This window comes from Rhineura floridana, chromosome 1, assembly GCF_030035675.1.
Source record: "Rhineura floridana isolate rRhiFlo1 chromosome 1, rRhiFlo1.hap2, whole genome shotgun sequence".
NCBI classification, from domain to species: Eukaryota; Metazoa; Chordata; class Lepidosauria; order Squamata; family Rhineuridae; genus Rhineura; species Rhineura floridana.
In genome coordinates, this window is record NC_084480.1 from 307,013,174 (window position 1) to 307,035,525 (window position 22,352).

At 44.3% G+C, this 22,352-nt stretch overlaps 1 protein-coding gene across 1 annotated transcript in view; it reads right to left on the bottom strand.

Annotated features, from left to right (window-relative positions):
* ADCY8 (adenylate cyclase 8) overlaps positions 1-22,352 on the bottom strand; it is a 214,862-nt gene that overhangs the window by 100,768 nt on the left and 91,742 nt on the right. The window contains 3 exon segments of the mRNA XM_061607483.1: positions 565-692; positions 17,710-17,821; positions 21,389-21,519. Coding sequence (XP_061463467.1) covers positions 565-692; positions 17,710-17,821; positions 21,389-21,519 — 371 coding nt within the window.

The window sequence follows — 22,352 nt, forward strand, 5'->3', positions numbered from 1 at the left end:
ACACTCCTCCCTGGCCCTGCATCACACCAAGAGGTGTTTTGGGGTTTTTTTTTTTTTTGCCTGGCTGAGATGTTTCCTTGAACTCTGATAATGCCTCTTGCTTGTCCAGATGGAGGATTGAGAGGAATGCGTGTGGGTATGCAGAAGCTAAAACTTGTCCAAAGGTAAATTTTGTCCAAAGGTAAAATTTACCCACTTTTGCGTCTGGCGCTGCCTGCTACTAGCATGAGGATCTCAAGTTTGCTGTCCAGAAGGAAATGTAGCCCTCAGACTGAAAAACTTCCCCACCCCTAGAAGCAATACTGCTCCAGATTTCTTAGCAATTCCCCTCCCCCCCCAAAAAAGCTGCCAAAAGTGCCCTCTTATTTGGTGGTGGTGAGGGGATGAGTGGTCCTGCAAAAATGGGGAGTGAATTTCGGCCCATCAGTCCCTAGGAGAAAGAAGAAATCAGCAAGAGGGAAGACTATCCACTGTTGTGTAATAAGGAGCTGGGAAATCACAGACTGAGGCATAGTGTGATGGCGGCAGTAAAAAAAAATAGGAGGAAAAAAAAACACAAATTACCTGATTGTTTTGATCATGCTGAGTCCCATTTCAACACAACAATGAGCATGGTCTTGGCGGGGTTCCGGGAGCCCAGACACACAGTAGTAGCAGTCCCCCAAGATCTTAATTCTAAGGCAATGATGTTCCTGTATGCAAAAAAAAAAAAAGAATGCTTTGAAGCAATGAGATTGGAAATGCTGGAGCAGGATAGACAGGATAACAAAAAAGTGAAAGCTCTTCCATATAGAGTTTTGTGTGGGCATATGTAAAGGACAAAGCAGTATCTTGATTTAGTTCTGAAGTATAATGAGCATCCGTTCCATTCTGCACCCGGAAAGGAACAGGGCCAATTTCCTGGAAAGAAGAGCATGAAAAATGCTCCCAAGATCTGAGCACTGCAGAGAGCCCTGGTGTGCTTGCCAAAATTACCCACATCAGAAGTCAATGTGAGAAGTTCCCATTTACTGCAGACTGCAATGAGAGGAGGGAGAAGTCTTAATGGGGCCATGGAAATGAGGTGGCATTCAGAATGAAGACTGGAATTTATTCCTAGGAACAGAGAGGTTCCGAATGGTCTTACAGCCCTGATGAATGGATGGTAGCTCCTGTATAGCTTTCCTCTCATGCCCTCTGGTGGGCCTCCTTCTACGTTGGCCAACAGGGTGCCCTCCAGATATTGCTGAACTACAGCTCCCATCATCCCTGACCACTGGCCATGCTGGCTGGGGCTGATGAGAGTTGGAGCCCAACAACATCTCGAGGGCACCACATTGTTGGCTGCCCCTGCTTTATAGATTCAGGGGTAGACTGCTATTTTTCCCTAGATCAGGGGAGGGGAACTTGTGTCCCTCCCAATGTTGTTGGACCCACATGGCCACATGATCATGGTGGGAGTTGTAACCCAACATCTAGAGGGACACAGGTTCCCTATCCCTGCCTTAGATGCTCATATCCTACGATTGGGAGAAAGGATAAGGAGGACTGTTGGCAGAGCCCTGTCTCCACAGAGCAAGCTCTTCCATACTGGCCTTTTGGGGTTACACAAACTGAGAATATGAACCTGAGTTTGCTTTTTTCCTCCACCCTACCAATCTTTATTCCTTTTATGTCATGTCTTTTTAGATTATAAGCCTGTGGGCTGCTGTGGGAGCCTTTTTTGGCTGGACAGTAGCTAAAAAAACATTGTCTAGATAAATAATAACAAAAGTGAACATGTAGTCAGGCTTCCAAGGAGGACAAGATATTTGGACACTTGATCACCCCCACCCACCCCCAAGCTAATTCCAAATTAACAAAGGTTTTCTTTTGTTTTTTAAAAAAATCAAGGTGGGGTTGCAGAGATATTTTACGAAGCAGGCAGGCAGCATGCCAGTAAAGCAGAACAGCTCAAAATCATGTCAGGGGCTGATGGGGGTTCAACTGGGAGGTTTTCAGTCTGTATGTAGCTGCCCCATGTGGAGATCAGCCACTGAACTATTTACTGCCTAGGGATGTGCTAGAATTCCATCCAATTTGGTACCAAATTGTCCATTAATTTGTTTATTCACCATCGTTGAGGATCAGATTTTTATATAGCGATTTTCCATGGTTATTTTCCAACAACAGAAGATTTATATAACTTTAAAGTTGACAACGAGGACATTGAGCTTGTCAAGGATTATCAATACCTTGGCATAGTCATTAACCAAAAGGGAGACAATAGTCAAGAAATCAGAAGAAGGCTAGGACTGGGGAGAGCAGCTATGACAGAACTAGAAAAGGTCTTCAAATGCAAAGATGTATCACTGAACACTAAAGTCAGGATCATTCAGACCATGGTATTCCCAATCTTTATGTATGGATGTGAAAGTTGGACAGTGAAAAAAGCGGATAAGAGAAAAATCAACTCATTTGACATGCGGTGTTGGAGAAGAGCTTTGCACATACCATGGACTGTGAAAAAGACAAATAATTGGATGTCAGAAAAAATTAAACCAGAACCTTCTCTAGAAGCCAAAATGACGAAACTGAGGTTATCATACTTTGGACACATCATGAGAAGACATGATTCACTAGAAAAGACAATAATGCTGGGAAAAACAGCAGGGATTAGAAAAAGAGGAAGGCCAAACAAGAGATGGATTGATTCCATAAAAGAAGCCACAGACTTGAACTTACAAGATCTGAACAGGGTGGTTCACGACAGATGCTCTTGGAGGTCGTTGATTCATAGTGTCGCCACAAGTCGTAATCGACTTCAAGGCACATAACAACAACAACAACAACAAAGTTTCCAAAACAGATTCTTAAAAAAGCAATCCACCTCTAAAATATTGATATTAAGAATTTTATCAATATTTCCTTTCAAAATATTGATATTTCCTTTAACGTTACTGATATTAATATCAACTTTTTTGTGAAAGAATAAAACAGAGCAGTAAAAGCAAGAGCTAATTGACAAAGAACAAACTTGAATCGACACCGGCTTGTTAGGTTGATGGATCCCATCCCTAGTACTGCAGCATCTGGCTAGAGCAGGGGTAGCCAGCATGGTGCCCTGCCGATGTCATTGGACTACACTGGACTCCCATCACCCCATGGTCTGTTGCCCATTCTGTCTGGGGCTGAATGAAGTTGGAATTCAACATCTGGAAGGCCACAGGCTCCCTACCCCTTGCTTTGGCAGTTATAGGTCTTAGGCTTTGGACTGACTCTGGCCACACAGGCTGGCCATTGGATCTTCCTGGACGGGAAGGACTACAGGAGAGTTTCCTTCTCCTGTTAACCCTTGCAAAGTTCAGCACCAGATAGCTCCTTGAAAGTTTGGATTAAAACCTGGAGCAGATTCACTGACCCACTGACATCTGAGCCACCAGTCTCCACTGCTGAGTAACAAAGCCTTCTTGACTATCCCTTCCTGGCGGGTTCCTGCATCCTTTTGCTGTTCTGCAGTCCCAACTTCTGATATGCTTTCTGATCCTGCTTCCCAGCTTGTTCTGGCTTGCTTTTTGTTCTTGCCTTCTGGCTTCATTCCCACAGCTCCTGGTTCCCTGCTCACCTCAGACTACTGAGAAACTAACCTAGGCACAGAACAATCCTAAACAGCACCTAGATTCCCATAATACTACCTTCAGGCATGTGAGAGTCAATGTTCTGAAACCATATAGAGCCAAGGGATAATTGACAGAGCAGATGGATCCTTTGCTCATATATGACCCTGTGGGCTTGGGCACACCTCTAAGAGCAGAGTAATGGCATGGCATGTCCAACACGTATACAGGGAGAGATGCAGGGCCAACTCTTCCCATTAGGCCAGGGGTGAGGATCTGGCCCTTGGAGTCTTCCCAGGCCTCTTCCCCTCCACACTTCTCACTGTTCCTGCTCCACAACCTCCTCGAATGCTTTTGCCTGGCTGGAATCTTCACTTGAACTGTGTTCATGCCTCTTGCTCGCCTGGATAGAGGGGGTGTGGGTGTGGGTCTGCAGAGAAACGTCTGACTGGAGGTCGCCTGCTGGAAAAAATTATGGGTCACATCCATTGCTGCAATTACATTGCCTCTGCCCCCCCCACCACTGCCATGCATCCCCTGGAAAGTTGCCCATGGGGGAATGGAGCCCTGAGGCCGAAAAAGGTGAGTCACCCCTGCATTAGACAGTGAGGCAACTGCCCTGGGCAACAGATCCTGAGTGGCAGGGTGGGGTTGGAGGACAGAGTTGTGCATGCCATGTGGCCTGCCTTGAAGCTAGGCTGTTGCCCTTAGGTACAGCATAGGACAGTGCCCAACTTGATTATGCAAGTGAGATTCAGCTGTCTTTTGCACCTTAAAGACCAACTCCCCCGCCCCTTCATTGCCAGGTAAGGGTGTTAAGATCAACAAATGGAATCCAGTTAGCGTTGCCACTGTCTGATGTTTATTGGCTTGCGGAAGTGCAGAGGTGGCTTTGTTCACTGCTGGTGCTGGTGTGATGGAATGCACTCCCCACTGAAATACAAGAAGCCCCCTCTGGATTGGCGTTCTGTCAGCTTTTGAAGGCACACCTGTTCACACAGGCACTCCCTTGATCGTGTGACTGGAGCCACCTGTTTTAATTGCTGCATTCAGAACACAAGGAGAGGCCTGCTGGATCAGGCCAGTGGCCTATCTTAACCCAGCATTCTGCCTGCAGAGTGGCCAACCCGATGCCTATGGGGAGCCCAAAAGCAGCAGCTGAGCGCCCACCCCATCCGTAATTCCCAGCAACTGGTATTCAGAAGCATACTGCTTCTGAAAGTGGACATAAAACACAGCCATCAGGGTTAGCAGCCATTGTTTTAATTGGATTGTTTTATTGTGTATTTTAGTTATGGATGTTTATATTTCAGTGTTAGTATCACTTTTGTATACTTTGTAAACCACTCAGACACCTATTTTGGCACTAAGCAATATATGAATTGAACAGGAGCAACAAAAACTATAGCAACAATTAGAATGGGGAGAGGCACCTTCTTGTCCTTTGGTTCAGGCAGCAAACTGCCTTGGGCCAGCTCTGGAGGAATGGACAAATGGCACATTTCAACGAACCGAGGACAGCGGAAATAAAAGGTGCAAACTGGGACAGGCTTCCCATCTGCTCCTGGTAGACAGAACCACGAGGTGTAAATTTCAGCCTGCATGCATGGATGCTTGAAATGTAACAGGTAGATTGCTAGAGAATGGGAAAGCTATGCTGGATTTTTTTTTATTTTTATTTTTTACAGAGGCAGGCACTTCATTTTCAGGCCTTTGCTCCACTATTCTGAAAAACCAGAGATGCCTCAATGGCTTGGATCTTGATGGCTCATTAAAGAGTGCATGTCAAACCATCTGTTTGAGAATACTGCCAAAAAGAAGAAGAGCAATGCAGAAGGTTGCCAAGAGATAAACATTCCTGACTAACACGTCCCAAAAAAGGACTGCAAAGCATTTTGTTTTATGCAGCTGGTGAGATATTTTTGGCATGGTGCAGATTCCAAAGAAATACTTGTCCTTCGACATGGTCTTGCTCTACACTTAAAAGCCCAAGGTGGCCGCATTGCCTAGGAACTTAGAGAGTCTGGTACCCCAAAAATGCCACAGGCTTTGCGCTGTTTGCTGTTCCCTATGGATCAGGAGAACTTCCATTAAAACTCATCTGGTTTTCCATACAGCATTGCGACAATGAGTATGATTGTTGCAAATGTACTGGGAGAGATCAGCCCACCCATTGGGTTAGGGAGCTTTTAAGTCGATAGGAGAGCACTTGCTCAACTCTTCTACTGAAATTGATGGGATGTTAATGTCATTGGTTGTGTACACATGACATTTTATTCTAGAATCAATGGAGACTGAGTACTTCCTTTTTTCCCTACAGAGTTCAGTTTAGACCTACTGCATATTTTTTGCTCCCGAAAAGTGCTTCTTGAAAAACTGGTTTCATTCCAAAAAAAAGCTCCCTGCAGATTGATTTGGGATTACCACACAGTGTGTCCATTGAAAATGGATATAAGCAGTCCTGGCAATTGGGGTGTGTGTGTATCCACATCTGTCTAATAACTTTGTGGGTGGGTGCATACCAAGATTACAATCACCACTTCCTTCTTCATTCACCTGAGGCATAGACAGGGAGGAAAAGGTGTGGATAATCTAATTCAAGGGAGGGTTTTCAAATGCACATGAAATGCACAAATGCACATTTCAAATGCAATCAATCTGGATTAAGGAAAAAACTACATTTTTGTGCTACAAATGGATTAATGTGTGTGCAGCCTATATCTTTGCCTAGACAGTTGTATGTACATTAGGACTTCTCTTCCACTAGCAGCACATGACCAGGGATTTCATGTTCTCTTGCAGCTGTTGCAGTAGGCTGTTGACCATCATTCATACCTCAATGAACCCATTAAGGCCAGTTCACACATGCATGCTCTCCTGCAGCAGCAGCAAGATGACGATGATGGACTGCCTTCAAGTCGATTCCTACTTATGGTGACCCTAAGAATAGGGTTTTCTTGGTAAGCGGTATTCAGAGGGGGTTTACCATTGCCTCCCTCTGAGGATGAGAGACAGTGACTGGCCCAAGGTCTCCCAGTGAGCTTCATGGCTGTGTGGGGATTCGAACCCTGGTCTCCCAGGTCCTAGTCCAACACCTTAACCACTACACCACACTGGTGATGAGTCGATCCCATTCCAACTGCTCTTCTGGCTACATCAGACCTACTCTCCCTCACCTAGGCTGCCTTATTAGGTAAGATGGGAAGCGGGCTGATTCCATCAGCTCTGCTGAAAGACTTTAAGAACTGATGCTTGAGCTTTTCCCCCTCTTCAAACCCTTTTCCTTTTGTGTTTTGTTTTCGCAGGCAGGGGCTGTCTTGTATTAACTGCACTCTGGGAGCCTGAATGCTCAAAATAAATGTGCATCCCTTGATTGATCCCTTAGCACTATGTGACTGCCATAAACTGACTCCATGAGAAGAAAAGAAAAAATGCTTGAGGTCGCTGCTAATTCAAGTAGCTGAACATAAAGTATAAACTAGTCCCAAAAGCTTGTACTATTTTTTCCCAGTAAAATGGGTTGCAGCTAAGGAAAGCAAAACTCTGCAAAACACCAAGCTTTTGTAATTTATAAAACCCCTTTTTCTGATTGTCCACAGTCCTTAACTGGTTTAACAAAGTGGGTCCAGCTCTTAAAAACCCATTATACCCCAATGTCATAGGAACCTAGGAAACTGCCTTAAGTCAGATCATAGAATAGTAGAGTTGGAAGGGGCCTACAAGGCCATCAGGTCCAACCCCCTGCTCAATGCAGGAATCCAAATCAAAGCATTCCCAACAGATGGCTGTCCAGCTGCCCCTTGAATGCCTCCAGTGTCAGTGATCCCACTACCTCTCTAGGTAATTGGTTCCATTATCATATGGCTCTAACAGTTAGGAAGTTTTTCCTGATGTCCAGTTGAAATCTGGCTTCCTGCAACTTGAACCAATTATTCCATGTCCTGCACTCTGGGACGATCGAGAAGAGATCCCAGCCCTCCTCTGTGTGACAACCTTTCATGTACTTGAAGAGTGCTATTATATTATTGGCCCATCCCACTCAGTATTGTCTACATTGATTGGCAGCTGCTCTCCAGGGTTTCAGGCAAAAGTCTCTCCCAGCCCTACCTGGAGATGCCAGGGATTAAACCTGGGACAATGCTCTATCATTGGGCAAATGCTTTATCATTGAACTAATGCCATTCCCCTGTGGTCCTGTCCCTGCTTAAAGCTGGGTGTGGATGGAGGGGTGCTAGTCCTCAGATACTAGATCAGGGCACTCTTAGGTAGCACCAGGTCTTTACACCTAACATGTGAAGCAGTCTGTATTCACACTGTCTGGAATCCTTTGATGAAGGGCAGTTCAACATTTTTACAAAAAACACAACCATACCACAAATAATGTCTCAGGTGCAGAATACCTGCTTTGTATGGGTAAAGGCTCAGCTTCAATCCTTGTCACAGGTAACCACCAAGGGGTTGGTTCAAAAGTAATCTCAGATTATTGTTTGGGTTATCCATAATTTGGACTCCAAATAATTTGTGTTCCAGGCATAGAGGCAGTTCTCCTCTTCCCCTACCTTCTTTGAGAATTTACAGAAGCCATCCTAGGAGCTTCCAAAGGCTGATCAATGTCCCAAATCATTGCTTGTCAACTCAAACAATGGTTTGCAAATCAAATTCAATCCACAGTTTCTTCTTTTGGGAACCACTTGCAAACCATATTTTGTTGGATGGGTTTTGTTCAGATATCCCAACCGACCATGGTTTGGCTTTGTGTCTGGATCATCTCCCTTGCTCGAACAGCAACACAAGGAAATACCTCTGTTAGCAATTATGGAAAAATCATGCAAGTCAAGGGAGAGCTATGCCTATATATTAATTTCCTTTAATATATATAGAGCACTTTTGAATAGTCCCTCGATATTTCAATTGGCCTTTCACACAAGTCCTAGATGTTAATGACAAGTCAGAGAATATTGTGCAAAGGCACCCCCAAAGCTAATTTGTAGTGGTTAAGGTGTTGGACTATGACCTGGGAGACCAGGGTTTGAATCCCCACACAGCCATGAAGCTCACTGGGTGACCTTGGGCCACTCACTGCCTCTCAGTCTCAGAGGAAGGCAATGGTAAACCACCCCTGAATACCGCTTACCATGAAATCCCCATTCATAGGGTTGCCATAAGTTGGAATCGACTTGAATGCAGTCCATTTCCATTTTTTTTGCCATCCCTTAGACTGTGAACACACTAGTAGCCTACAGCAAAGCATCTCCATTAGCCATGCCTGGAGGGGGAACGGGTTGATCTACTGATCAGTTGCAAGTTCTCAATGAACCTGAATTTTTTAAAAATGTACTCAAGCTGCTCCCACCCGGTTTTACAGTAAAAAGGAGTGGAGTTTGACTAGCACTGTGTGACCCCATTTTCAGAAGAGACAGGTGGAGACACACTGAAAGCAGCAGGACGGTGAGTATGTTTCTACTCTTAGCTAGCCCACAAGCAACAGATCAGGGAAACTCCTGAAGCATAAGCACCTATGCTGTGCAATTCCTGACTTGTCTAGCCAAGCTTGGAGAAGCTTCTTGACATAGCTCAGCTAAGGGTCAGGCAGAAACTCTCTGTATATCCTCTACAAGCCTTCCCCATTTGGTAGCCTTCTGGTCAACAGGCATCATAGGAATATACGAAGCAGTTTTACACTGCCGGTCCATTTAGGCTAGTATCTCTCAGGCAGCTCTCTCAGGCAGAGAGCATTCTCAGCCTTCCTGACTGAAGTTCTTGTAACTGAAGAACCAAAGGATGGACATTTTAGACATCGTAGCTCTGTGTAGAGCACATGCTTTGCATGCAGAAGGTCCCAGGTTCAATCCCGGCGCCTCCAATGGAAGAGCAGGACACTGACCTCCATCTGAGATCCTAGGGAGTTACTGTCAGAGTAAACCAGCGTTCCTCAATTGTGGGGCCACAGATGTTGTTGGACTACAACTCTCATCATCCACAGCCAGCATTGTAGTCCAACAACATCTGGGAATCCAAGGATGCTGGGGTAGATAGAAGTGGACTAGATGGATCAATGATCTGAGGCAGGTTTGTATAAACTTGAGACCTTCTGCATGCAAAGCAGAACTGCAAACAAAGCTATGACCATCCACAGGCAATGACACATGACTGAAGTTCTTCAGAAAGAGTAATTATACACAAGCTTACTTTTTGAAAAACAGACACACAAAACTTTAAAAATTAACCATGGTGACTGGAAGCATGAACAACTGGCATAGCAAGAGCCAAAGAGATGAGCTACTCAGATATCTATCCACCAAAGGCGCCAAAGAGCAACTTCATTAAGATCTCTCTCTCTCTCTCTCTCCGCTTCCTGGGGCAGGAAAACGATTGTTTGTGTTTCCTAAGATCCATGCCATGCTATCAATTCCACCCACTCTTCAAGTAAGACCAATATGCGGAGCACATAGCAGAGGTTTGGAGCGTGCTATTCATCTCAGTTTGGAAACCAGACTTTGGAAACAGATGGCGAAAAAGAGAAATGCAGAATCCCAACAGGAACTAGAGAGAGGAGGCCATGCTTTGTGCATGGGAATGCGCTCCTTCAGACTTGTATATTCCATGTTTCTGTGCCAGTATATTCCATGTTCCTGTGCAAGCAAGACACACAAGCATAAGGGGGGCATTAAGCTCAGAAATCAGCATTTTGGGAAACTCGGCTTTCCCTTCTTTCCTTTTAAAAAGGGAAATGCCTATCTCTTATGATCCTGAAGATAAGCTTGAACATGTGTGGGCAATGCCTGCTAAGTCCTCATAAGCCAATGGCAGAGCTTGGGAGGCTGAATAAGATTTCCAGTTGTCAGAAAGTGAAGGCTATAACAGCTTGCATGACTCCTTGCTCTTGTCCAACATTAGCAGCATAAACCCTGCTCTTGATATGGCTGCTGGCCAAGCATTCCTTTATTGCTGGTTAAGAGGCCAGAATGATAGTTTATCAACAGACACTATTGATCAAGGGATTGTCTCCTGATAGCTGGGGAAATCTCTCTGTTGTTGTTTTTACTGAGAAACCCATCAGTGCTTGGGGAAGGTGATGCCCATCCAGCTGAGTGGAGGGCAAAGAAGCTTGTGTGAGAGAAACAGCAGTTGTGCAGCTGGCAATTTATATGAAAGAGAGGTGTGAGCACGCATGCGCATGCGCATGCAAATGAAGTTGGCTAAAAACTAGGGATGCAGCCTTAGGGACTCCCAAGTTGCCCTCTGGAGATCTATCCTAAAGGAGTGCTTGTTTGCCTCCAGTTATGCTCTGCTAGTATTATCAACACAATCATTATTATTATAAATATTGTTATTATCTTTGTAAATAAGGCCTATGTTAAAAAGACACCTGACACCTCCAAAGGAAATTAACCCCCGTTCTGTTGCCTCTGGAATGCCTCTCACTGCTCAGGGTTAAGGGATCAGTCTATTTCAGTGTTTCATTTAAATAGCTTCTGCATGCTATATAATTCATTCTAAGATTCTCAATTTTTAAAAGCACGAGGTGCAAAGACACTGATTTTATGCCTTCTGCTTTAAATTTTACCTTTGTAGTCCCTTTAGTACCAATCCTTATATATATGTATATGTGCGTGTGTGTATATATATATATATTATATTTTATATATTTTAATTGTATTTTATGTATTTTAAATTTATTTTAATGTTTTTGTGATTTTACTGTTTACAATTTTATTATGTACATGTCTGATTTTATTTTTGTAAGCCGCCCTGAGTGCCCTATTATAGGGTAGAAGGGCGGGATAGAAATCTTTTAAATAAATAAAATAAAATGAAGATGCTATTGCATGAGGCCAGGAGAGGAGTGGGGGTCTTGGAGCTCAATGAACCTGAGATTGGTCATCTGGAGCCTGCAGAGCCTGAGCTGAGGGCTGCAGAGATGCCATCCCTTGAGCCTGACTTACCAGAGGAACAGACTGCTTTCTGCAATACCACACTGGTCCAATGGCAGGCCCAAGAATGGTGAAGAAGTGCTTGTCTTCAGGTCAGGTTGTTTGGCCAGGAGCAGGCAGTGGGAAGGGAAAGCACTATGTGGGAACACTGGAAGGAGATCCACATTGGCTTCACTGGCATGCCTACAGAGCATTGCCCTCCCTGCTACCTTGCCCCTCTCCCTCCCAGTCAGCAGCAGTGACACCACAGCCAGGAGGTCAGGTATGCATTGCCACCCCTCCCTGCTGGCTGCTCCTGGTGTTGGCCCTTCAAGAATTACCGTTTTCAGGCCAAGAGTGTGGAGCATGAGGAAGATAGACTGGAGGAAGCAACTCAAAAGACCTTTGTTCATCTCTAGTCCATGTCAGAGAAATAGACAGAGACTATTTGGCGCTCTCCATAGTGCTGTAGCAATTTGAAGCTCTCTGTGGTGCTGCAGCCACCAGCCTGCCTTGCTGCCTTGACCCCAAGGGCACCTGGTAGATTGGTCAGGACAGCTGGACCATAACCTGAGAAGTTTCTCAACCCCAAGCCAAAGGGTCACCAACCTTTTTGGGCCAGTGGGCACATTTGGCATTTTGAGAGATGGTTGTGGGTCCCAGGAGCAAAATGCCTGCCATGGGAGGGCGTGGCAATAACATAAAATGGCTGCCACATCCAAGAAAGCAAACAAGAGACGGGTCAAAATTGTGCAGGCATGCCCCCTCCCCATCAACTGCCACATCACACTCACAGAGAGATGCTCTTCGCACCTCTCCTCTGTTGAGAATGGAAGGGAGGGTGGGCACCCATTCCTGTCATCCATTGAAATGTGGGCATGTTTAAAGGGGGATGTTCAGCATACGAGAGGCCAAGTCTGTGCAACCAGGAAGAGCAATCAGTCTCTCGTGCATTGTGGATTTCTGTAGGGATATTTCGTGAGCCCTTTTATGGGCACCATATGAGACACTGGTGGGCACACTGGTGCCCATGGGTACCACACTGGGGATTCCAGCATATGCAAAGGTTTTTAGTACAAGCATGGCTAGCTATACGCCTCTCATAGGTTTTCTTCACCTCTGTAGCTCATTAGAAATGCTAATGATTAAGCACTATACACGAGCCTAAAGTAAAGTGAATGGTGAGACCAAAGCAATGGCAACAACCTTTATTTAGATGCCTTGGTGTTCACATCAAATGCTGTGCTCTCAAAACTTCCCTCTAGAAAAAATGCTGAATTAAACTAAAACAAAAAATAAAAACTCAACAACCCTCAAGAGAGCTTGAGAATGCACACAGGACTCTGAAGGAACCTGACAGCAACGGAAGGCACTCAAAAGTTGACATTAGGCATCTACAATACGGTGAACTAAACATTTCACGAAATGCTACATATACAGTAATTTGCAAATCAATTTTTTCAGTGCGTGAGAGTGTGTGTGGAATGGAGGGGGATGCATTTTGGGTTGTATTCAACTAAGTCCTACTTAAGAGTAGACCCATTGAAATGAATGAACCTACGTTTGCCATGTCTACTAACTTTACTGTGTCTACTGTGAGTAGGATTAGCATTGAAAACCACCCATTGTCAGTAATTTCCTCTATGCATTCATCAACTAAGCATCAATATTTAGGACCAAACCTCCCCCCCAAAAAACAAATCAGCTCTCCTGCCCTGGAAGTGCCAGCATTAGTAGCCTAGGAGGACTGTGAGATTCTACTTTCAGAGAACCCTTTCTACATTAACTCATTTGTTGAGAAACGTCTGCATATCTCAGAGGACTCTGGACCATATTTAGGCTGCACAATTTGTATAAATGGCAATGGCAAGAAGTGTTAATCCGCAAGGTCCTATATCAACCAGGCGTGTGCCCTAAAACAGACCATGCGTATCCCAAAATGGATTGATGTGAGCTGGAAAAATCAGACCGTGCTCTAAAATAATTATTTGTACAATTGCACTATTACAGTACTGTGCAATTGCACACACACAAAATTATGGATGCCTTTTGGGGAGGGGCTGAGCACTGATTTTTAAAATTGCCTTCTGGCATAGTTTTACTGAAAAGAGGCAGGAAGGTTGAGAGAAAGCATCTCCTCACCCAAGTTATAAAATTTTGGAAGTATACCACTAGATCAGCCTTTGTCAACCTGGTGCCCTCCAGATACTTTGGATTACAGCTCCCATCAGCCCCAGCCAGCACAGCCATGCTTTGAGTTCTGCTCCAGTAAACAAATCCAGTGCATCAGAACCTCAAAATCTAGGTGAGAATCCAGCAGAAATGACTCAAAGGTAAATTTTACTGCACACTATGGCATAGAAGGAAGCAAATATGACATAAACATGCTGGTTTTGTTGTTGTTGTTTTACTGCAGGCTCATGTTTCTTGTACCATAGAGCTGTTTCAGCTCCTGGTTTGGAGGGCAACTGGACAAGATATCCCCCTCCCCTTGGGCTGTCCTCCCATAGTGAGTCTATTAGGGCTGGTTGAAGCATGGAGCCTAATATGAATTGAACCAATTTGGTCCAATCCTGGCTTCCGGCAGATCAGGTTCAGACAGCCTCAGATTGCCCCAGGTTGGGACAAAGGGCCAGGTGGTTGGGCAGCCAGTGGCAAGGGCGGGGAGAAAGAGAGGCAGGCAGCCTCTGCAGGCTCTGCTTCAGCAGCACTTCTCTGCAGGGAACATGTTGGTGACGGAGAACCCAGTAGCCTTGAACTCTCCACCCACCAGCTGGTGAGTGAAGGGCTCAGTCCTCTTCCCTGCAGGGGTCTGCTTTGCCATCAGGATTAAATACAGCATTTCTTTCTTCCCCCACTGTCCTCCTGACCTCATGATTATTTAGGGTCTATAATCCTAATAGGATTTTGGCCCCAGATTGTTCCAGTTTGCATCAGGCCAATCCAAAGCGATGAATCAGGCCTTGGATCGGATTGCGGGGGGGGGGGTCTGCACAGCCCTACTTCCTCACCACCGTTGTCACCAGCTGTTGCTCCTCCTCCTCCTCATCACCGCTGCCAGGCAGAGAGCTAACGAGTAAGCAGGCAGTGGCATCTAGGAACATAAGAAAAGCCCCGCTGGATCAAGCCAAACGCCCACCTAGTCCAGCATCCTTTTCTCCCAGTGGCTCACCTATGGGAAGCCTCATGCAGGACCGGAGTACAACAGTGGGCTCCCCATTTCTGATTCCTGGCAACTGGTAATTCAGGGGCATACCACCTCCGACAGTGGAGGGAGCACATCAGGTGTTTCTAAAGCTTTTTTAAAAGGTGTTTTGTTTTAATATATTTTAAAGTCTGTTTTTAAGATGTTTTAGGGTGTTTTTAGTGTTTTTGTCTGCTGCCCTGGGTTCCTTCTGGGAGGAAGCAGAATATATGCTATTTATTATTATTATTATTATTATTATTATTACTGTTACTGTTACTACACCTGCCCAATGACATTGTGGCTAGGCATATAGCAAGACTCCAATCACCACCACCTTCTTCATTCACCTGGGACATGCGCAGGGACGAAAAGGCATGGATAGCCTAATCAAGGGGAGGGCTTTCAAATGTGAATCAAGTAACCACACCCTCCCTTGTGGATAGCAGGATGTAGAATCAATCTAGACTGAAAGCAACATGTTGAGGATGAGCATAAACAATTCTGGATTGAGGAAAACTACATTTATCCACCACAAGTAGGTTAATGTGTATGCAGACTAGAACAATGCACGTGCTAAGACTTTTGCTGTGTGCAGTCTAACATTTTCCTTTGGGCTGTAACCAAGTCTCTGTGCTTTTACTACATGCTATTATTGTTGTTGTTGTTGTTGTTGTTGATGATAATAATAATAATACCATATTTCCTCCTCCTCCTCCTCACTACCGCTGTTGCCTTGGACAGAGTGTGAGAAAGGTGAACAAGCAAATTGTGACAGTGAAGGGGGGAGACAGGACCAACAGACTCTTGTCAGTGGGCCCCTGCTAGGATGTGGGCCCTTGGTAGATGCCTAACCATGTCGACCCTCGACTCCAGCTCTGTTGTTGAGTTCAACTCTGAGACACCTCTTCTTCTTGCTTTTCTGTGTGATTTTTCATTCCTCGCCAGACCCTCACCTGGAGATCCTCACAGCTTGAATACCTCCTTCAACTTCCATACATCTCAGAAAACACTTCAGTGTGATAATAACCTACTCCAAAATAGAGAGACTAAAAGAATAACAGGATGCAACAGCTAAACTTTCAAACTATCAGAGCGGCCTTCTGGTTTACAGAATGGGAGATGGAGAACAAAACTGCAGAAGATTTTCTTGTTGGGGGGGATGGAGAAGAGGAATGATTTTGCAATGACTTCACTGCAGCTAAAATGTTATCCCTGTACTCGGATAACCAAATGGGATTAATCATTCTCTCTTTCACCTTCAGGATTTATGATCAGGCAGAACAAAAAAACATTAGCAAAGCTTCTGCTTTTCCATGGACTGACATTTGAGGAGCTCACTTATTTGGCTCCATATCGTACCAATTTGTTTTTCTCCCTTTCCAGTTGCCATGTGTGTTGCTAGGGACCGTGAAAGAGCATCAGGCATGATGGAGAGAGTGGTTGGGGGAGGAGTTTTTCACAATCACAGGCTACAGAAGGATATACATCTAAATACATTAAAAAACCAAAGGAAGAAATTAGAGGGCTCTATGAAGGATCCACAATTTCCCTCTCCCATTTTAGTAGTTGTGGAAAACTGCCCTGAACAGATGGCAGGTTTGTGAATGTTATTGCTAGATCTATGCAGAAAAAAGGAAAAAAAGAATTAATTGTGCAAGTTGTGCAAATAAGCCTGGCAACAGAAAGGTCACATCACACCACACATTTAAAGCATATGGCTTCTGCCAAAGAATCCTGGAAACTATAGTCTGTTAAGGGTGCTGGGAATAGTAATTCTGTGAGGGGTCTCCTATCGACTCTCAACTCCCTTAACAATCTACAGCTTCCAGGATTCTTTGGGGGAAGCCATGACTGTTATTATGATGTAAGAGTGCTTGAAATGTATGATGTGGATGTGACTTAGGCATCAATTTATATTGCTGTCTGCAATTTTGAAACCATACAGTGTCCAGTTTCATAGTGCTACCATTCTCAGAGTGGTTAAATACTCAATCCCTCTTCCAGGGAACTCTGGGAACTGTAATTCTGTGAGGGGAATGACTGTTTAAAGTGGAATTATTGTGCTTTAAACATATAGATGCAGCCTAAGTCTATGCTCACCAGGCAATTCAAGGTTGGTTCTATTTACTTTAGGAAGGCTTCCTAGTCTTCGAAGCAACTTAGGCTTTAATTTACTATTAATAAGAACAAGTACACATACTTGCTTATACTATCACGTTCCAACAGTTGGAAAAAACCCCTGAATTTCCAAATCAGAATCCAATTTGCAGGACACAGAGGAGCTTAGAATGTATGTTAAGTCAGAAATCAAGGGAAATGGAAGTAAAGAGTGTTGTCCTTCTGGCCATGTACAAGATAAGACAAGAATCTTTCTGGGTGATAACAGTCCCATCTTCAACAGGAAAAAAGATTCAGGAACAGAAAAAGCTGAGTTCCCATTCCAGTATTAAATAGTGACTGCAGGAGGAAGAGCTTGCAAAAACCCAGCCCTAACATGACATTCTTGGACAACTCTTTCTAGGTGTGGGACATTTGGGTATATCAGAAAGAATGGAAAATCCATTCTGCACTTTGCCAGGAGAATCAAGAGAGATCTTAAGGGTGGTTAGCTGGTTGGTGTATGTGTGCAAAATGGAAGGGGAGCCAAATGCCTGCTTATAAAGAGCAAAAGAAAATATTGCTTTCTTATAAACAAAAGGGGGGGCAAGTATAATTAATAACACAGTAAGATTAAGCTATGCAGCATCTCATATAGACCTGCAACTAATGTATCCTACCAGCCATGTATGATGGCCCTCCTTGGGACATACTAGTTTTGCTGACCTGAGACTTTAAGGACAGGAATGTTATCAAGCTGTTACCAAGCCACAATTCAGGGCTGGTGGACTGCATTCAGCATGGTGTGTCGCAAGTATGGTCTAATAGAACAAATTACCATCCTTCACAACATCATGCTTTCTTTTCGAAGTACTGAAAATGAATAGGCAGCTTGACCCGTATGTGCTAAGTGAAACAAATAAGCAACTTGACTCACATGTGCTAAGCGGTCAAATCTGGCAAAGAGTTCATTCAGCATCCGCACTAGCTCCTGGGCCGATAGTGTTGTAGAGAGGTTTGTGAACCCTTTCACATCTGCAAAAAGAATGCTGGGCACAAAATGGGGAGGGGGGGAGGTTAGACTCCAGATTTATAGGTGGTCTTCACAGGAAACAATGGAAATACTAATACTTTGCATAAAAACAATGCCACGAACAATCTTCCACGTTAGGTAGGACCACTAATGAATACAAAACCTGCAGAAGAGTCCATGACAGGGATGGGGAATCTATGGCGCTGCAGATGTTGTTGGACTCTTCCTCTCATACATTTTTCTCCCTCTCTCATTTTATTTATTTAAATTTATATCCCACCCTTCCTCCCAGAAGGAGCCTAGGACAGCAAACAAAAACACACACTAAAAACCTCTCTTAAAACCTCTTAAAAACGAAAGGCTTGAAAACATTAACATTAAACATCAAAACAAGCATTAAAACAAAACATTTTCAAAAACATATTAAGACACTGCATCTTTAAAAACATATTAAAACAAAGCATTACTGGAACCCGGAGTCATCCAATAAAGCTGAATGTTGGAAGATTCATTACAGGCACAAGAAAGTACCTCTTTGGAGTGCATAGTTAAAATATGGAATTCACGCCCACAAGAATTGGTGAGGGCCACTAACTTAGATGGCTTTAAAGACAAATTCATGGAGGATATGGCCATCTATGGCTACTGGCCATGATGGTAATGTTGTACTTCCACTGTCGGAAGCAATATGCTCTTGAGTGCCTATTGCAGGGGGAGAGAGTTGCTGTTGCACTTTGGTTCTGCTTGTAAGGTTTGCATTAGTATCTGGTTGGCCACTGTGAGAACAGGATGTTGGACTAGATGGGCCCTTGGCTTTTCTTATGTTCTTAAAAGACCCATCCTGCATGGCCAATGGTTAGGGATAATGAGAGTTGGAAGTCCAACAGCATGTGGAGAGCCACAGATACCCCATAAAGGCCCCACAGGGTCTAACTCTCAAGCTCAGCTGCCCATGTCATCCACAGAAGTGGTTCAAGGCAGCTCCAACCTCAGGTTTAGAGTCATGTGGAATCCTGCCACTGAAGCTATGAACTATATAAAGGAGAAACCCTTCACTGAAGCTGTGAAGCTCTGATTTCCATCCATATAGTCAGATTAATCTTCTCCTGATTTATATTTTGCATTACCCCCAAATTGCAAGAATCTTCTCTGGAGAAATAGTTAGGGAAAACAGCAATAGAAACCACAGGCCACACACTTTCCTCTAGGATATGCATTTTTGTACGTATACATATTTGGTTGGAGACTGCTTCAGAGAAGTGTGAATTTTGAAGGACGGGTGTGTTTCACTTCACGTATGCTTTCAGGAAGCGTGAATTAAGTAGATTCTCCTTCAAATACAAATGGAATCAAATTTCCCTCCCATCCTTAGTAGTATTCACAGTTTTGTTGAACCCCTCACTGACTCTCTCTGCTTCCGCTGCCTCAAGAAGGTGGCTCCCTCTGCCTAATGGTATTTTGTGGTCCACAGTCAAGAGGGTTGCTCTGTTCCCTTCAGATGCTGGCTGCCTTTCTTACACGGACACTGGCCAGGAAGGAATAGATTGGTGCCCTCCTCCTCCGTGAATTACGCTATCCTAGGTGGTTGCTTGAACTGCCTATGGTGTACAGCAGACATTGCCTGCATCAGAAAGACTATATCCTAATTCTAATCATGTTTACATGGAAGCACACCACATTAATTTCAAAAGTAAGTATGCTGGAAATGGTGGCCTCAATGGATTTTGGTGAGAAACAGGAGCATCATTTGTGTGTGTATATGTCTCTCTGTGAGTATAATCAGAATGACTGCAGCAGGGATGTAGTCATCCAGGGTCTTGGGGGGTCTTAGACCCCTTATGTTTTTGGGAGCCAAGTCCCATCAGGGTCCCTATGTCTCCAGCATCCTACAAGACAATTAGCATAAAAGGGGAGTGTGTTAGCCACTGAGAAGAGTCTTCTAAAATGCTTCCTGGTCCTTTTCTGCTGACTGGGGCCAAGCAGAGAGAAAGGAGGTGAGTCAGCCACTGAGAAGAATCTTCTCAGTAGCTAACAAATCCCTTTTCATGGTGTTTGGCTCCTAGGGACATATGTTGTTGTGGAAGAAGGTGTTAGCAAGTATCTCATTCTCAACCCCACAGCAAAAACGGGGGAGGGAAAGATTGGGGGGGTTGTTCCAGCCCAAAACCAGGAACAAGGGACGAGGAGGAAAAGAGAGAGGAAGATATATATATAAGAGGGGAGAAAGTGTGTATGTCCATGTGTGATGCTGTTTCAGATTTTAATGATGTTGTATATATGTGTGTGCCATGCATGGTAAGGGGAAATGCAAATGAATATGCCTAAGAACTTGTGGGTGGTGCAATCAACACCAGAGTTTAGGATCAGGAATTCCCATGCTTACATTTCCTCTAAACTTCATAAGCTCTGCCCAAAGCTGTGGCTCTGAGTCTTAGTACGGCAGCCAAGAAGGGAAACTCAGCAAAGGAAGTTCCTTACCTTACATCACAATGATGATGATGATAATGATTAAAAATACTGCCTGAATGGGTTAATACCCCTTTCTCTTTCTAACATTCTAGGTATGTGTGGAAGGAGGAGGGGGTGACCTAGGGAGATAAGAGAAGGGGGTGGAAAAATCCCTTCCTACCTTCTAGAAGGTGGCAAAATTCAAAAGGTTACAAACTCCTATGCAAAATGAGTGCCTGATCTGCTTAGAGCAGCATTTCCCAACCGGTGTGCCTCCAGATGTTGTTTGAACCACAACTCCCATCAGCCTCAGCCACTGGCAATGCTGGCTGAGGCTGATGGGAGTTGTGGTCCAACAACATCTGGAGGCACACTGGTTGGGAAAGGCTGGCTTAGAGAGTGTGATATCCTTCATTTAGGAAAAACAGGCTGTGGAAAAACAGCAGCAAAATATCCCCCAGAAGAAGAGAGTAGGAGGTGGGGAAGCCTATGCACCCAGCAGTTTTTTAAAAGTTTATGTTTTTCTTTATCGCTATAGGGTTTTCTGAGTGAGTAATGCAGTTCCCAAGCCCTTATTAATTCCTACTTCACAAAGCCAAGATAAGTTGTGGAGAGTGAGGATTCTCTAAGAGACAGTGAATCCTATCATCCCACTTACATCATCAAGCAGTTTGGTAGCAGCAGATTTAAGTGTAGACACTGAATTCAGTCATTCAAGCAGTATCTCTGACACTGAGAAAGGACAGTCAAATGGCGAACGTGATAGAGAAGCAGAAAGCAGTATTCAAGACAGGCCAGATTAAGGTATAATTTTAGATGCTTGCATAATCTTAGAAGGAGGTGTGGCTGTGACTATCACGACGGGGTCCTGCACTTCTGAATTTGCCACTGCACTACTGAACTGCAGCAAGAGAGCAATCACCAAGGTGCTTTGTTGAATTAGAAGAAGAAAAAAGCACAACTGTGATATGTTTGTCTGCTGAGGAAAAAACAAAGAAAGAAAAGCAACGTCTTCCATCGTTCCAAATCAGTGATTAATGAACTGATCAGAAGACGGCATGCGGAAGCCCCCAGCTGACTTTGAGTGGAGGTACAGATCATTTAAGAGAGGGAAAAAATGGATGCATTCTCTCACCTGACATTTTCATAGCGGTGAATATAGATCTTGTGGAACTGGTGCTGAAGATGCTCATCTTCCACATTGGTCATGTCATTAATCATTTCGAGCACTACAAATCGAGGTAACACTGACAGAACTAGTCGCTCCTGAAACAAACAAAACAACAACAACAGGAGATAGGATAGGAGAGACAGATGGTGGTCTTTGGAAGACAGTAAAACAACCACAGGGGAAAAAAAAACTATTGATTTTTTAGGGCTGAGACAAAACCATCTGTATAATTTCATTTTTGTTACTATTTTTTTAAAAATCATCTATTTTTCCAGTGCATTGTGACAGCTCTGTTGAAATGTTTTCCTCCCTCCCCCACCGCCCCATCATAGAGAGCTGTGAAAGGAGCCCCTGAGGGCTTTTCAAGGAACTTTTAAAAGGAGACACTGAATATTTTCAAGCTTCCTAAAAGGCTTGAAGTGAGTAGGAATGTACAACGCCATCCTCACCCCACTTTCCACAGAAAATCTTCTGGAGGCCGTAAACATTTCTGGCAAACCTCTGAGAAATCCTTCAAGGGATCTTTCAGGCACTGACTAGGAACTCCTGAAAAGGCCAAAAGGGTGAAGCTCAGGTTCTCACTTTCCTGCATGTTCCCTGCCCCACTTTTCTTGGGGGAAGTGGGAAGGAGTAAAGAGTGGAGCTTTGTAGGGTCTCTGCCGGAAATAAACCTGGAGTAGTCATTGCCTACCTCCCTATGTTTTGGACTGGGGTTGAGTTGCAGTTCAAAATATCTGGAGGGGACCTTGCTGGCAACAGCTGAATTGGAGGATAGCTTCCTGCTGGGGATCATGGAAGTTCTGGTTTCAAAACTACAAACCCCAGGAAGTGATGCTCCAAGTCTGATTTCCAGTTAAACCAATGGCTTAGACCATATTTTTTTCTCGGTGGTTTAAATCATTATTTTAAAGCTGAGATCCTAAAGACA